The following is an 18,253-nucleotide window of genomic DNA, read 5'->3' as shown; positions in this document are numbered from 1 at the left end:
AATAAAAAAGAACTGCACCATATGGACACAGAGATTCGAGCTCTGAAAATGGAAAATCGCAACCTAAAAACTGCATTGGATGAATCCCGACGTTATGGCTGGAAATGGTTTTTGAAGCTTCACGGTTTGAACGAATCTGAAGGGGAGAATGTAAGAAAAAAAGTCATCGACATCCTTCAACAGGTGGCACCTGATGTTTCTGATCTTTTACAAGTAGGAGTGGACATCGCCCACCGTCTCGGACCCAAACAAGATAAGAAGAATCGGTCCATAATCATCCTATTCGCCGCGCGACAAGTTCGAGACGCAGTCTGGAATGCCGCGAGGAAATCCAAGTATCTTCAATCGAAACAACTATCCATCACGGAGCCCCTTTCAGCGGAGGACAGGGCAGCGAGGAAGAAGCTCTGGCCTTTAGTGAAGAAGGCTCGCGAGGAAGGCAAAAAAGCTTCTTTCAAGAACTCCTTTGCCCTCATTGACGGGAAGAAATACAACTTCTCAGATGTCTCATAAAGAATAAAAGACAACATTAACAAACAGCATAAGGCCTAAGCTGGGAAATTAAGGTTGCCCTACACACATCTGACACTTTTGGAAAGTATTATCATACCTTTTTTGTACTGCACTAACTGCATAGAGGAAATTTAAAAAATATATAACATGGCAGAATTGTCATTTTTTTAATAACTGTACCTTATATCTTGTTTTCTGTTTCTTTTTCTGCTAATTTTTTTTTTTTGATACATTTGATTCTAAACTGTGTTTCATCTTAACTAGTGTCATCACACTAGGCCTGATAGGTTGTGATTTGCCATATTGTTATCCACCTCTCCTTGGTAGGGAAGTTTGTAGTTTCCCGAAGTTTCTTCTAGTTCTAGGTAAGTGTTAATTGTTGTCTTTATGGATTTTATTTTCAAGTCTTTGTCTATGTTGTCCTTAAATGTGAGAGGGATGCGTGATATTGTGAAGAGAAAAGCCTTATTTTTATTTTGTAAAAGAAGTGAGGTTGACATTGTTTTGCTCCAAGAAACTCACTCATCTGAACTGGATGTCAAGTTGTGGAGATCACAATGGGGGAACACTATACATTATAGTCATGGGAGCAATAATTCAGCTGGGGTTGCTATTCTTTTGCATAAATTTAAAGGGGAGGTGTTAGAAACGGTGAAATCTCCTGAAGGTAGATGGGTAATGGTTGTCATTAAACAAGATAATGGCCTTTTCATTGTATGTAATGTATATGGCTATAATTCACATTTAGCAAACAAAATTTTATATGGTCAAATATTGAATAATACCAAATTACTTCTTGGAAAATATGCTGATGCTTATATAATCTTGGGAGGTGATTTCAACGAATGTGTTGACCCCAGTGTGGATAGATTCCCTTCAAAATCAAATCAGAGTACTGTAGCAAATAATTTAATTTTATCATTATGTTCCAATCTCTCCTTAGTAGACACTTGGCGATTCTTTAATCCCGACTCATTAGAATTCACTTGGTCAAACAGGAATTCCTCTCTTAAATCAAGAATTGATCTCTTTTTGATTTCTCATTCAGCACTAAATTTTGTTAAAGACATCTCACATTCTTTGGCACCTTTGTCTGATCATAAATTAGTAAAAATTAGATTAGGAGGGCAACAAGATAATCCACATTTACGAGGTTATTGGAAGATGAATAATAACTTATTAAAAGATGAAGAATTTAACCAAAGTATTAAAGATCTAATATCCGATATATTCTCTGACGTAAGTGAGGGGTATAAACAAAAATGGGAGTACTTTAAATACAAAGCAAGGAATATCGCTATCAAGAGATCTAAAATGATAAAAAATGCTAAATGGCAGTTCGAGACAAACTTATTTAACAGGATAAATGATTTGTCTAAAGACAATATTACAGAGGAAGAAAAAACAGACAAGGAAAAACTCAGATTGACACTTGAAAACTTGTATATAGATTTGGCGAAGGGGGCCTTTGTCAGATCAAGGGCCAAATGGCTTGAGGAGGGTGAAAAAAACTCAAGTTATTTTTTTTCCTTAGAGAAAAGGAATGGACAAAGAAAAGCTTTAACCTCTCTTAACATAAATGGTACTACATCCAATAACCCTTTTTCAATTTCTAAATTTGTTGAAGCCTTTTATAAAGATCTATATTCATCTAGATTTGACTGTAGCAATTGTACTGTGTTCATTGAAACAGTTAGAAACTGCATCCCGGTCATCAGTGATGCTTACAAAGCAGTTTGTGATGCCAATTTAAATACGGCTGAAGTAAAGAAAGTCCTCAATTCTATGAAAAAAGGAAAGTCACCTGGTATTGATGGCTTTTCAGCTGAATTTTATCAGCATTTTTGGGAATACATACAGGGTCCTCTGCTTTGTGTGTATAATGAATGTCTAGAACAAAAGGAGATGACAACTACTATGAAACAAGGAATAATTTCACTCATCCCTAAACCGGGCAAAGATTCGCTACTTATTGACAATTGGCGTCCGATCTCATTATTAACAATTGACTATAAACTATTAGCTCTGGTTTACGCTAGCAGACTTAAAACTGGTCTACATCATATTATATCAGAAACACAATCTGGCTTTATGAAAAACCGACATATAACCAATAATGTAAGACTTGTGCTGGATCTGCTGGACTATGCTGATGCAATACCTTCACAAGCTTTAGCTCTTTTCTTAGACTTTTACAAGGCATTCGATACAATCGAACATACATTTATTTTGAAAACCCTCAAATTATTCGGTTTTGGATCTTCTTTTATTAATATTGTTGAGATGCTTTATAGAGATATAAATAGTTCCATAATAGTCAACCAAAATACCACTAATAGGTTTGAGATTAAACGTGGAATTAGACAAGGGTGCCCAATCTCCCCCTTCTTATTTCTTTTGGTCACAGAGTTGCTCTCATTGAGTGTAAGTAACGATCTGAATTTAAAAGGTATACAAATTTTTGATAGGGAAATTAAACTCTCACAACTGGCAGATGACACTGTATTATTTTTACAGGATAAAAATCAGCTGTCTGGTGCCTTATCATTGATTGAGCTGTTCTCCAAGGCCTCAGGACTTAGATTGAATGTTGCAAAATGCGAAATCTTACCCGTAGGTAAATGTGATGATACTGTCATAAACAATATACCAGTTAAACACACTGTTAAATATCTAGGAATTCATATAACAAAGAATATGACTGATCGGCAACAACTAAATTTTACGTCCAAAATGGTTAAATCAAAAAGTATTTTTAACTCCTGGTTACAGAGAGACCGGAGTATATTTGGTAGAATCCTCTTGTCTAAGGCAGATGGTCTGTCACATTTTGTTTATCCTGCCCTCTCACTATTTATTAGTGATAAAACTCTAAAAGAAGTTAATAAGAATTTTCTTGACTTTATCTGGAAAAATAAACCTCATAAACTTAAGAAAGAGATCCTCTCAGATTGCAAAGCCCAGGGAGGCTTAGAATTTTTGGATTTTGCAGATACTGTAAATTCATTTAGAGTTGGCTGGGTCAGGAGATGTCTCCTAAACTCCAAATCCTTATGGTTTTTTATTCCGAGCTATATATTTAGTCAAATTGGCGGTCTTTCTTTTGTCTTAACATGTAATTATCTCCCTCCTAAACTACCCATCACACACTCAAAATTTCACCAGCAATGTCTCTTGGCATGGAAACTATGCTACACCCATAACTTCTCTCCTCATAAAGCACTTATTTGGAACAATACTGATATCACAATTAAAAACAAATCCATATTTTTCTCTAGATGGTATGATAATGGTATCTGTAATGTCATCTCTTTGTTTGATAGATCTGGTGTTTTATTGACCTATGAACAATTTCTGTCACGTTACAATCTCCCAGTATTATTTAAAGAATTTAACTCCATCATTAAAGCTATCCCTAAGGGTTTAATCCAATTGATAAAAAATCATTTAGCTTTTGGTGAAGATAATATAATTCAACATAAATTAATGTTAAATGGGATTGATATAATGGACATAAAGTGTAGTAATAAACATATTCGTCAGGTCCTGCAGGTTAAAAAGAGAATTACTCCAAGGGGGAAATTCTTCTGGGAATCTCTGTTTCACGACATTATCTGGAGAAAAGCTTGGCTTTTGCCTAATAAATACTGTATAACAAATAAAACAAAGGAAATTCATTTCAGAATTTTACATAAGATATATCCTGTGAATACCATTACAGCTAAATATACAGACGTCAGTGCAACTTGTTCATTTTGTGATGATGAGGATGAGACATTAGAACACCTGTTTTTTACTTGTAAAATGACCAAACTCTTTATCAATAATTTAAACAGTTACCTATTTGGCTCCTCTTATTCCCTTACTATGAAGGACTTTTTGTTTTATTATGACAACCCTGATGATAGATCTTTAGAATACGTAGTAAACTTTTTCATTTTACAGTCCAAGTTTTTTATCCACAAACGCAAATGGCAAAAGGTACAGCCCTCCTTCTGTGCCTTCAAGCTAGAAATGGACTCGCTCTTTAATTCTCTTCATGTCGTTAGAAATAATAAAAAAAATGACAGACTTTTGTGCCTTCTACATTTAGTATTAAAAAATTGATTGTCATCCTGTTGTTTCTTTTCCCCTTTGTACATTGTATATTGTTATAATATATTGGGTATTTTTTTTTCTCATTTTTCCTTTTATGTCGTGTCAGTTTGTCACTTCTAGATATTTGTATTATTATGTTGTGTACGGTTACTTATGTATTCTGTTTTTTGCATCAATAAAAAAAAAATAAAAAAAAAAATAGCTGGTCGGCGTAAGTCGTGATAAAGTGCACTTATATACATACAGAATCAACTTATATTGATGCATTCTGACTGTTTACATAAAATGTGTGTATTTTTTTAGGAGCTTTTGATGGTCCAGAGGGAAGAAAAGAAGACGTGTGAAGGTCCAGGTGTGTGTGTGTGTGTCTAAGCTCGTAGGCTGCACACTGGACTGAGAGAGTTTGTTTTATTCTGAGAAATTTGTGAGTGATGTAAAAGTGTTTATAAATGCAGTTTTTGCTCATGAACGTACTGTATATTTAACAGTGAGTTTTTGCATTTTACTGGAAAACATCTTTATGATCTGTGTGCCTTAAATGTATTTATTTGGGGTTTTGTATTTTGATTTTCTTTATTTAAAGATAGCCACTGCTGTTGTCCAGAGTCCACATCACCGAGTTTGTTTAGTTCAAGGGTTTTCAAAGTGTGGGAGAGTCAGCCCCCCCCCAGAGAGCAAATAAACAACAGTGTCCCCCCCCCTACAATTTTTGTTGTTGCTATACTTAATGTTCCATTCGTATTTTAAAAAAATGGTTGTTGTACACATTTTTTTCTTTAACACATTTTAAACATCTGTGCTTTTTTAAAACATCTTTTTTTTTTTTTACACATTTTAAACATCTCAGAGCATAGTTAGCTAGCACCTCTTGGCAGACAACACACTGTGGCAGTGGAGCATCTTCAGATCCAGTCCATGAAAATCCAAACTTTAAATAATCGTGGTCATACTTCCTTCTTTTTTTGCTTGGCCCAGACTCTGTCTCCTCACTCACTGTAGCTTTAGGTACTAAAAATCGATCCATTTTGTCTCTGGCAAAGGCTAGCTGAAGTTCGCTAAATGTCCGCAATAGCAACTGATTCTGGTTTATTTTTCCTCACGTTGCGCCACCCCCAAAGAACTCTGGCGCCCCCTAGGGGAGGCGCGCCCCACACTTTGAAAAGCCCTGGTTTAGTTAATTTTATTGCGTAGCTTGAGGCTGGAAGTTAAGTCCAGAACTCGAGGAAAATACTGTATTGTTTTGTTCACACTGAATTATGCTAAAGCCTCAAAATTATACAGTTGAAGCGGCTTTGTTTTTTTTTTAAATGCAGTAGGGGAATAAAATAACCACAAAAATAATTTTTGCTGTGTCCAGCATTATCTTTCCTGACCTGGCCACATACATTTACATAAAGCAAGCAGATTTGTCCACTCTCACTCCCCAAAAACTTGAAAAATATCCCTTTAAGGTACATTTAGAACAGATTTTTAAAAAGCGTGATTAATTTGTGATCAATTGTGAGTTAACTACAGATAATAATCAAAGCCAAAGTCCTTCCCACGCCATGTGGTGCATAGGGTGGCGCCGATCTCCGTTTCCGTAGCCCTCGGCCTTTCGCCTATTACGTAGCTAGGGTTACAGTGGGGCGTGGGTCCTCTGGTAACCGCGAGAGTTTGACTCCCCACTCACATCTGTATTGCAGCGTACCTTGCCAGACAGCAATAGGTACCATTTTTATGATGGTCTTTGGTATGACCTGACCGTGAATAGAACTCGCTATCTCCCGATCGAGAGTCGGACATGCTAACCTCTAGGCCAATTCGTGGTACAGATAATAATATTAACTATTTTAATCCATTGACAGCCCTAATTTATACACATAACCTCACTGTAAATTAGCCTGGTCAGTTAAACAATTTAAAGGGCATATTCTGGACCAATTTTGTTTTTTTTTTATCTGAAAGTACGCCCCTTTACACACTCATCCAGAAGGGTAATTTTGCACAAGGCCATCTGTCTACAGCAGAAAAAAATAAAATAACAAAATGCGTCTGGAAAAATCCCAAGGGAGTCTGGAGCCAGATTCGTGGCGTCACCTGCGGAAGCGCCAGCAGGCTGCGCGAGCTTTGCACGGTTTCAGTGCACAGTCTGTGTAGACCAAGCGCTCCCATTTCTCTCTCAGTGTCCGGTCTTTTGGAAAACGATGAGTACTAATCCCATCATGATTGGTGTTGCTACACCCTCCTACGATACATCTGTTAACCATTTTAATAATTATGCGATAACGTTGAAGAAATTTGCAGAAAACCACCAGGTCGTTTTCTCATAAACAAACCAGCGCTGACGTAGGATTCAGAGGGAGGCGTCCTGCATGCGACGTCACGAAAATCAACGTTTCTCTGGAAATTCAAATGCAAAGTTTTTTTCAGAGGCGGACCAATTCACCTCAAATGGCTTGATTTCAACTGAATTTTTCTGGTATTGTGCAAGGTAAACAAATTGCAGAGAATGCAGAATGTTACAGATATTTGACCAAAGTTTAATATAAAATAGTAGAATTAAATTGATATTGCTCCTGAATTTTCCCGTGATATGCACTTTAAAACTTCATCCACCATCATCAGTGAAGTGTGTGTAAGCGCTCTTCTGTGTTTTGAGGAAGACGTGACAACACGGGAGCACCACAGACATTTTGAAAATCTTTATCTGATCACAAGCTAATTTTATTAGGCTTATATCCATTATGCTATGTATGTTCTGTTATGTCCATGTAGCTATCCAAAAGCTTGAGCATGAGCTAATCTCATTTAGCGAGCAACATTTTAGACATTTGTTGGAGGAGGTTATGTTTTCGCTTCCGTTTGTTAGCCTGTTCCCAGCATAACTCAAAAAGCAGTAAACGGATTTTGATGAAATTTGGAGGAAAGGTGGGCCATGGGCCAAGACATTTATTAGATTTTGATGCAAATGCAGATATGTATGCAAATCCAAGATTTTATTTTGTCTGTTCCCAACGTAACTCAAAAAGTAGTGAACAGATTTGGATGAAATTTGGTGGACAGCTTTAGTATTATCCAGGCTTGTCATACTCGAGTCCAGGACTTGGACTTGAGTCTGACTCATGCCCTAATTTTAAGGACTCGTGACTTGACTTAGACTTGAGCACTGATGACTCGGACTCGTGCATTAACTGCATTCGGACTCGTAAATTGGAGACAAGGAATCTGATTTTTTCTTTAATTTTTGTAACATGCCATAATAATTTGGCATAAGATATTGATATCTACATTAATTTTTATGCTAATGTTGTGCAAGAGAATGCACATTCACCTGTTCATACATCATGTTCAGGAACAAACTAACATTAATGGCGTTAAAATGCCTGGAGAGACGCCCCTAGGATTGTCTGCTTTGCTTATACTGACTTCTCGTGCAGTGGAAGAAAATGCACTGCTGTGTGTTCCATATGTAGAAGAACTATCAAGGAGATGACGGGGATGACCTCGAACTTCGATCGTCATTTGGTAAGACTCCACCCAGAGAAGTGAGTGACACGCTATGTTCATTGCTCTATTGATAGCAGGGCTTGCTGAGCGATGAACTAGCTAGTGTTAACCCTCTCTCATGTTATTTGCCTTGTTGATAGTGGGCGGGGCTTGCTGAGTGATGAACAAGCTTTTTATCTGTAGCCTGTTAACTAAAATGAGGCAGTGGAGCAGGAACGTTAGTCCAACACAGTAGCAGAGACGCTTTCACATAAAGGCAGCAACAGCCACCATCAAATGGTGCGGTTGGAGTCTTATTCTCGGACTCGACTCATATCAATAGTGGACTTGACTAGAAATTTTCTTTAATGAATTGGACTTGAACACTGGACTTGAGTCTGGACTCGGACTCGAGGTTTAGTGACTCGACTACAACATTGGCATTACATGTTCAAGTGATTTGATTTTGATGTTGATAATATGTGGCCTGATGGAGGTATGCACTCTGCCAAGTGCCCTTCTCGTTATCACTGTGTTTCTTAAGTTGGCTTCTTGCCCAAGATGATTTTTGCAGGCATCATTTACTATTGTAATTAACAACATACTTTTTAGTTGACCAGTTATACTTTATCAAGAGTCTGACATTGCCAGTTCATTAGCAGTATAATAGTATGGATGATAACACTCCAACATGTACACATAAATGGACGATTATTTCAAAGGGCACTGCAGTGTTATTTTACAGCACCTTTGAAAATGAGTTGTAAGCAGATACTATATGGCAGTGGTTTTCAAAGTGGGGGCGCCAGGGGGCGCTAGGGGGGCCTCAGAAAGTTGGAGGGACGATAAAAAAATTGCAAAAAAAAAAATCCTTTTTTAAAAATAATTATTATTAAATATATTGTAATTAGTTTTTGAATCATTATTCTAAAATATAATTATTAATAATAATACATCATATCGAAACATTGTTTGCCATGCTTATCTCTCTGATTGCCTGTGATGTTGCTGTTTGCGCCATTTATCAACCTGCTTTGCTCCTCAAGCTAGCGTATTGCTAGCGCAAAATGGACAGGTTTTTGAAGAAGGGACCGAAGGAACAAACCAACAGCCCTGCTGTGGAGGACACTGCTGCGAAAAAAACTAAGAAGTCCTGGCCAACTAAAATCCGAAAATATGAGGCAGCATACATTAAGTATGGCTTTACAGCCATACAGAAAAATGTCCATGATTGCCCGAAATGTGTCCTCTGTCTGGAGACCCTGTCAAACGAGTGCTTAAAACCTTCGAAACTTCAGCGTCACTTGGTACAAAAACATCCGACAGATGCTGAAAAAACAGTAGATTTCTTCAGACGCAAAGAAGAGCATTTGGTCAGGCAATCTTCTGCATTCACCCAGCAAGCTACTGTCCCCGAGCGGGCCCTGAAGGCATCATTTTTAGCCTCGGACCACATTGCTCGTGCTAAAAAACCTCACTCAACTGGAGAAGATTTGATTTTACCAGTCACCAAAGACATTGTCCGAGAATTGCTTGGTGAGGATGCTGCCAAAAAAATCGATGCTGTCCCACTCTCTGATAACACCGTGAGCCGACGGATTGGTGACATGGCTCAAGACGCATCTGCTCAGCTGTTGGAGCAGGTGAGAGCCAGCGAATACTTCGCACTTCAGCTGGATGAGAGCACAGATTTATCCAATGAGGCCCAACTGCTTGTGTACATCAGATTTATTTCACAGGAAAGATTTGTGGAGGAAATACTATTTTGTAAAGCACTTGAAAGAAGAACTACTGGGAAAGACATTTTTCAAGTTTTGGACGATTACATCGAGTCTAACGGATTGGATTGGACCCGTTGTGTGGGGGGGTGTTCGGACGGAGCCGCGGCAATGACCGGGAAGATCAGTGGAGTGACCGTGCTCATTAAGCAGAAGGCCCCGCATGTAGTGGCCACACACTGCATGCTCCATCGCGAGGCACTGGTCGCAAAAAGGATGGATAACGAGTTGAATCAGGTACTACAGGAGGTTATACAGTTTATTGTTCAGTGCGAAAATATTTGTGTTGAAAACATGTTAGTTAATAATATTCTTATGCTAAACAAATGTAACAATTATTGACTATTGAATAAAAGTAAGACAAAACATTCTAAAAGTTGATGTTTCTTTACATATTTTGTAGCATTGTCTATGGGTTTGCAAAGGGGGTCCCCGGCCAGAAGCTAATGCTGTTTGGGGGGCCTTGGCATGGAAAAGTTTGGGAACCCCTGCTATATGATACTGGATTGGACTGTAGACTTTTCATACTGATCCATCTTAAACTTTTATTTATGCTGTGTTGTTTTGTCTTATACCTCCTGGATCTGCTGGCCTGCTGCAGCCACTTCAGGGACGTGGCGTAGAGTTAGTAACAACTGTTCCAGGCTCTTCTGAAAATGTGTCATCCACTCATTTGAGACCTGCATCTCACACGAGTGCATTAACTCATTCCTACAGCGTATGACCTGGGGGGAACAGAGGGATGAAATGTGTACGTCAGCTAAATGGATGAACTGTGTTTGCATGTCTCGACTACAGACAAATGAACTCCCTTTGGTCTGACTTGGAAAAGATGGTTTTTAAATACAGCTTCTCACGTCTGGAATAAGGCGGCACGGTGGTGTAGTGGTTAGCGCTGTCGCCTCACAGCAAGAAGGTCCTGGGTTCGAGCCCCGGGGCCGGCGAGGGCCTTTCTGTGTGGAGTTTGCATGTTCTCCCCGTGTCCGCGTGGGTTTCCTCCGGGTGCTCCGGTTTCCCCCACAGTCCAAAGACATGCAGGTTAGGTTAACTGGTGACTCTAAATTGACCGTAGGTGTGAATGTGAGTGTGAATGGTTGTCTGTGTCTATGTGTCAGCCCTGTGATGACCTGGCGACTTGTCCAGGGTGTACCCCGCCTTTCGCCCATAGTCAGCTGGGATAGGCTCCAGCTTGCCTGCGACCCTGTAGAAGGATAAAGCGGCTAGAGATAATGAGATGAGACATCTGGAATAAATTTTACACTAGCTTCAAACTGCAAACCTTGCGGATTTCTTCAGCCATCCTGTTCTCCTGTCATCCTCAGGGTCATTCAAAATCGGCAATTAATTGTAGCCCTAAAATGGACCTCAAATGATCAAAAACAATCAGAAGAGAATAACGAAAGCTTTTTTTGGTGTAAAGTTTTGAAAAAAAAAACAATGAGCACCATGTACACAGACGTTTGCTTTGGACTTTCAATTATATGTCAGTTAGGATCTCTCTCTCTCTTTTTTTTTCTTTGAACTCAGCATCACAGCAAATGAGGCCTTTTCTTCAACATGGTTCCTTATTCTTGAAATAAAGTACATATAATCTGACTTTGCTCACTCTTATTTGTGTGACTAGACGAGTGTCTCAAGCATTGCTTGGGAGTATGTAATACGATGTGCAACAGCGTTTCACCTCTGTGATGAGCCTCTGGTTGATGAAGCTGAAATGGTCACAGAAGTGGAGGAGATTAAGCAGTGCTGCTGCATCACATTGGTCTGCTCTGGATAAATCTGCAATCTTCGTGGCATGAAAGCCTACACAATGTAAGCAGAACCAGTAAACACATTAAAAACCAAACATCCTCAGCTGCTGAATGTGATAAGAGAAGCCACTCCATTTAACAAACAAAGTGCAGTCATACTGGGTCATTTTTGCCAACCTGCTGTATTTCTACAACGGCCTTCTTTAGGTTACCAATTTTTCTATAAACAGACAGACAGACCTACACATAAGGTGTAATGCAAACCTCAATATTAACTTTTGACACCTTAAATGGCCTCAAAAAATTTTTTTGCCCCCCTTGAATTTCCTTTTACCCTAAAATTTTGCTGTATTTCAGCAAGTTTTCAAGTACGTGGTTCAAGGCAATACGGATACGTTTTCTAGGGGTATAATTGAGTTATTTAGACAAAAGTACATGTTTAAAAAAAAAACAACATTTAAACATTTATTTCTGCAACAGAAGAACAAGACAAGCCCTGAAAACATGAAACAGAAATCAATATCATATATGTAAGACTTCCGTATGGTACTAGTACATAATACGTCTTTTTATTATAGAGTTTAGGACACAAAACACACTTTGTTTTGCCTATAACAATGACTAGCAATATCGCAAAGATGAATTATAAAACTAAAAACATTATAAAACAGGAGTCTGTATTGCAGTACCATCTTATCATTCAGTTTGCCATTGCATTTAGGAGGAAATTAAACAACCTTTATAGTGTGGTTTACTATTCGAGACACAAAAGCATGTCTTAGCATTCACTGAATGTACTTACTACGAGCTTTTTTACATATATATGCGGACGTCCTGAAGTCAACCTGGGAAAACATCGAGGGCCCCAGCGACCACTCGTAGTGATGAAAAGCACAAATGTGCACGTGCGCCTGAAGTGAGCCAATCAGAATCGCCGTTACAAATCGGGAAGAAAAAAAAAAACAAAATGATCACAGGGGAGGCGAGGATGCTGCTTAATACGCCTTGTTTTCTGTAATGTACTCGCTCGAAAATCATTTTTGTGCTTAAAGAAGGTGACCACAGGTGCGCCCGAACGGGTCTAACTCACTAAAATATTTCTGCCCGAACGTCTTGGTCGGGCAAATTGGGCATTCGGGCAATACCTGGCGTTGAGGCTTGTAATGTACAGCAAGCCAGTCATTATCAGGAAAGTAAATTCTCACAGGGTGATGCAGGACTGAAGGGGTTTATTTTGTGTTATTATATGGCATGAGCTACTTCTGATAAAATCGTGTTCTCTGATTGGTTCCTTGGCAGGCAGAATTTTCCTGTAATGCCCGTGGGCGATTACGGACTTTCTTTCTAAGGCTCCGGCTTTGAATGTTGTAAAAAATAAACAAAAACAAAATGACAAAGATGACCTGGAAATCAAAACGGAATTAAAAATAGCTGAAACACAAAAGAGTCACCGAGTTATTCAAGAAATGCGCAACAAAGAGCATTTCGAAACTGCTAACCGCTAACAGAAATTCAGTTTTGAAACGTGTTTTTTTCCTGTGTAAAACGGACCCGCCCACTCCATTCCCTCCCAGTGAAGCCGTGCGTCTGGGCGGGGCTCAAAACGACACGTTTAAAGCCTGTTGTCCAATGAGCTTTCGTCTTTCTGCCCATTAAAACAGCGAGTACACAAAGCCCTAACAGACACTAATAGATGCCGCGGCTCCAGTGGGGGTCTGTTAGCTGTGTGTGTGTGTGTCAGGGGCTTTTCACACAGACTGCACTGTTCACCACGAAACAGTGTGAGTTTAATGAACAAACAGCGCCACACTGCAGTGAGATCCTTCATCAATCTGATTCACTCAGATACTGAATTACACCAAGACGGAGGAATAAAATCGACACTTTGGGAAACGTTTCATTGCTGCATTTGAATGAAATTTTCGGGGAAGCTGGACTTCCAGTGGCGTCTTAAAGCGATCACCACTGACAGAGATGGACTCAAACATTACTGACTGTTTTAACATTTATTATTATTATTATTATTATTATTATTATTATTATTATATTTATTTATTTTTTATTTTTTTTGTGAATGAGTAAAGAGTATGCACATTGAGAACCTACTTTTTTATTATTGCTGGCGGTGGCTACTTTTAAGTGGCAGGGTTTTGATGAGATGAGAACTTTTGCACTATTTTGGATGAGAGAAGAAAACCTTATTGTTGGCAACCAAAGTTCAGTATTTGTGTTTGCAGCTTGATTGTAATTTGAAATATGAAACCAAATGTTCAGTGACAGTTTTTGCACAAGAGAACAAAAGCCTGTTCTGTCTGTGTACTTGAAGTAGTGTTATTAGAATATCTTTGTGTTCTTTAAGATGTGGACAATTTAATGTTTGGTGTCTTCTACACTATTTTGGATTACAGAACCTTTTCACTGTTTTTGCCATTTGCCTGATAGAAAACCTCTCTTACTTGAAGTACTGTTTACAATATCCACTTTTTTGTAAGAATTTTGTACTTCTGAGACACTATTCTTACTTCTGTTCTTCTGCACAATAAATGCTCAAATTACATATCTTTGGGTTTTTTGTTTTAAATCAATTTAGCTTTGCTAAGGGACTAAAAAACCCATTCAGAAACACTTCCATTATAAGCTTTACACCGCAGCATTTATACCGTGAGATAGATATCATTACCGTGAAGAGATTCAATTTATACCATGATATGAATTTTGGGTCATACTGCCCAGCCCTACCCAGAACTTTCTTGCTGTGAGGCGACAGTACTAGCCACGACACCACTGTGTCGCCTGGTGCCACCTGTCATTTCAGGTGTTTTGTCCCATTCTTCCTGTAAACAGGTCTTAAGGTATGCAACAGTACAGGGTCATTATCGTCATATTTTTAATTTCACAATTCTCCACACATTCTCTACTGGGGGAAGAGGGGACAGGCGCCCTCTCCTACAGCCATGCCAGGGGCGTGCACAGACATTTTGGGGGGGCAAGTGCTCTGGGGGGAAAAAAGGGCACTTTTTTTTTTTTTTTGCACATGTGGAACACCTTATTATAAAAGTCTGAGATTTAACCCTCCTCTTGTGTTCGGGTCGCCACTGACCCGTTTTAGTTTTTAAAGGTGTAAAACAACCACTTAATGTTAACTTATTACATCAAGGCTTTTTGACTTTGCCAGGAATCTCTAGTTGAACAAAATTAATTTTTTTTCCTAAATCTGAAAATGGTCTAGCAAAAAATATAATACTTATGTGCAGTTGTTTCTGTATGCGACGGGCTACTTCACGACAAAATAATTACAGCTTGGGCTTAGAGGGCGAACAATACATTTCCACTCGATTCATGTGTTACCTGGCTGGTGGGGCAGGGGAAGAGCTGACTGACTGCCCGATGTGTTGTCTGCGCTACGACAAGGCCGTGGCTTCCAGGACACTATGCTGCTGCAACCTCACATTGAATGCACTGCACGCTTGTTCACGTGACAGAGCAAGAGAGATAGAGGTGACACACACATGTGTGCGCGGAGGGGGCACACATCGGGACATTATTTTCACACACGCTTTTAATGCCGCGGCTTTTCTAAAAGATCATGTCAACATTGGCCTCAGTAAACTGTAAAAAAAAAATCAAAAGGGCACTTTTTTGGGCAGAGGGGCAGGTGCTTGAGCACCACCTCGTGTCTATCTGTGCACGCCACTGAGCCATGCTGTAATACGTCCCTGATGTGGGTGGAGTATAGAAGTACAGCAGGCGAGAGACGACGTTCACGCATTTTTTTTGATGCTTTTCAGCTTTAACATTTGTTTTAGACATGTACAGCCACAAACACACATGCATGCACATACAGAGTTGTGTTCTGGTCTGGGAAATCTCTGCTCTCTCCCTCCTTTTCTATCCTCCACCGTCACTGCAACAAACACAACATTAATTGACCACAGGTGCATTGACTTTGTCACTCACCTTTCCTGGCCACGCCCTCCATTCACAAACTGATGCTAGGCCACACCCCCACTGCCACACACACACACACACACACCTTTGTAATGTGAGCAGAATGTGGTTTTGCATTGTCCTGTTGAAGTCTCCCTGGTAAAGATGTTGTCTTCAAGGCAGCAGATGTTGCTCCAAAATTTCAGTGGACTTTTCTGCATTAATGCTCCATCACAGAAGTGTAAGCTACCTTTGCCAAGGGCACTGACCCAATGCCATACCATGACATACCCTGGCTTTTGGACTTGTTGCTGGTAGCAGCCTAGATGATCCTTTTCGTCTTTGGTCCAGAGCACATGGCGTCCATTTCTTACAAAAAAGACCTGAAATACTGATTCATCTGACCACAATACATGTTTCTGCTGTGTGATGATCCATCACAGATGCTTCCAAGCCCAGAGAAGTCAATGACGCTTCTGGACACAATTAACATGACTTTCTTTTTACACAGTAAAGTTTAACCTTGCAGTTGTAGATGTAACTCTGTGGATATAATTGTAGAGCTTGACAAAGATTTGCCAGAGTAATCCTGAGCCCATGTGGTTCTATCCGCTATAGATGAATGACAGTTCTTGATTCAGTACCATCTGAAGGATTGGAGACCATGGGTGTTCAGCTTAGGCTTCAGCCCTTATCCTTGACACACACATTTGTTGACAAACTGGAGATCCTCGGCCCATTTCGGCTCATAAAAGAGTTGGCCTTTCATGGATACTGATTTTGTACCAAATCATGATTACAGTCACCTGTTGTCATCACCGGTTTCAAATCACATAATTATTTAATTGTGTTACCTCGTTACGAGCCCTGAATTGCCCCTGCCACAGCTTTTTTTGGAATGTGTTGCAGGTCTGAAATGCAGGAATGGATGTATATTAACAAATGAAATAAAGTTGACCAACAAACCATGAAATATCTCAGGTTCATTCTGTCTGCAATGAAATACAAGTCAAAGTACATTAAGAAATTACTTCTTTTTTAAATTTGCATTTTCTATACTGTCCCAATTTTTTTTAAATTTGAAGTTGTAGTCTCTGGAGATTTGTTTTGAGGAATCCTGTTCGAACCCATCATTGTTACATGTATGAGACGCCAAATTGGTTAACACCACTTTATTGGTGAAGCTGGTTGCAAATTATTTGGCAACTTATTTCTAAATGTATTTTTTTTTACTATCCCGCTTATCTAAACATTTTTTTAATTCAATAAAGGTCTTCATATTGACTAAGGCATATCGGCATGAGCATCTTTTTCTTTGTTCCAAAAATGTCTAAAGAAATTGGGTGAAGTGCCTTTAAACTGAAATCTCCATCAGACTGGACTAACCTGCCCCCTTCACTTCGATCTGTTACTTTGGTTCATCGCTTTAAGGCATCTCTTTTTACTTATTTGCAAGTAACTTCCTCTTGATTCTAATTACACCTGAGATTTGGTAATAATTGATCTCTAATGTGCAGATGCATGTTAATGCATGTTTATTGCTGTGTATGGGTGTGTGGACATTTACTGGATGTGTTCTGGTATCACTGGGAAGTCAGTGGGAGTGGCTAGGACCAGGAGAGCTTTTGTCTGTGTGTATTCATGTTGATTTTGTTTTATGGATTTTTTTTTTTGGTGTGTGTGTTTTTTAAGGACCACCGTGAAACCGAGATGGTTCATCCTTCTAAGCAACTGTGCCTATTTTCATTTACAGACAACTTCATTTATACAAAGCAAATTAGAGGGAGGGGGAGAGACCTGGAAGTGGCCCTCGTTCAAATTTTCAAGCCAAGTCCACTGTCTTCTCAATCCTACTGACTGCAGCTTTAAAGGGTGAGATTGTCATGATATTTGTATAGAATTGATCGGTAGTAATCCCTGGTGTGTAGGAGAACTTTTTGGTGGATGAGACCCATGATTTCGTGTTCTGTCTGGAAGTGCTGACCTCTGAAAAAACTGAGCTCAAACTCCATCATCTAGCACAGGTTTAGAGCTGCTGTTATAGAAAATTAATCAACCCCTTCTGACCAGTCAGAATCCAGACCTGAATAAGATCTGTAGTATACGGTCTATGAAACGCTGTGTGCAGGGGCGTAGCCATCATTTTTAGAAGTGAGGGGGACAAATTGTTCAGAGGTCTATTGAGTGATTTATCATCCTCTCGCATTCAGTTGCACCTCTCCTTAGCAGCTAAAGAACCACATAACCACAAACAGCACAGCACCAGGGAACCGACTTTAGTTCTTTAAAATGATATACTGTCAAAATCTATAAATCCTATAAAGTAAAATTTATAAATAGAATTAAGAATAGTAGTAGTGACATAGCTAGTTATATTCTCTTCTCACCTGTAACCCTGCATAATCATCCCTGTTGGCCTCTGGTCCACTGTCTCCTCTCTCACTCTGCTCTTTCTGTTGTAGCAATAAAGATTAAAAAATATGTGGAAAGCAACATTTTGAAATAGAATTAGGAATACAGTAATAATAATCAACAAATTCATGTACGTTAAACTTTAACTACCACAAAAATAAATTAAATCTTTACAAAAATAAGTCAAAGGAACACAAATACATTTATATTCTTATTTTCTACCCAGAAGTGAGTAATCTTAGAGTAGCCAAAATAGTAACGTTACTCAAGTAAGAGTATTGTTACTTTAGAATAATATTACTCAAG

At 39.0% G+C, this 18,253-nt stretch overlaps 1 protein-coding gene across 2 annotated transcripts in view; it reads left to right on the top strand.

Moving 5' to 3' along the window:
• The window catches only part of LOC132870558 (tripartite motif-containing protein 29-like), a 70,357-nt gene that overhangs the window by 50,812 nt on the left and 1,292 nt on the right, over nt 1–18,253 (top strand). The window contains exon 6 of one of the 2 annotated variants that reach the window (XR_009651136.1): nt 17,289–17,407. Coding sequence is in view for 1 of the 2 variants with exons in the window: in XM_060904243.1 (XP_060760226.1) it covers nt 4,915–4,924 (10 nt within the window). In the remaining variant the exon portion in view is untranslated. Of the gene's footprint in view, nt 1–4,914; nt 5,043–17,288; nt 17,408–18,253 lie in introns of those variants that run through there. The other variant, XM_060904243.1, reaches the window with a different exon arrangement.

This window comes from Neoarius graeffei, chromosome 22 (assembly GCF_027579695.1).
Source record: "Neoarius graeffei isolate fNeoGra1 chromosome 22, fNeoGra1.pri, whole genome shotgun sequence".
Classification (NCBI taxonomy): Eukaryota; Metazoa; Chordata; class Actinopteri; order Siluriformes; family Ariidae; genus Neoarius; species Neoarius graeffei.
The sequence above is the reverse complement of the archived record's forward strand: the minus strand, read 5'-3'. Positions and strand labels throughout refer to the sequence as shown.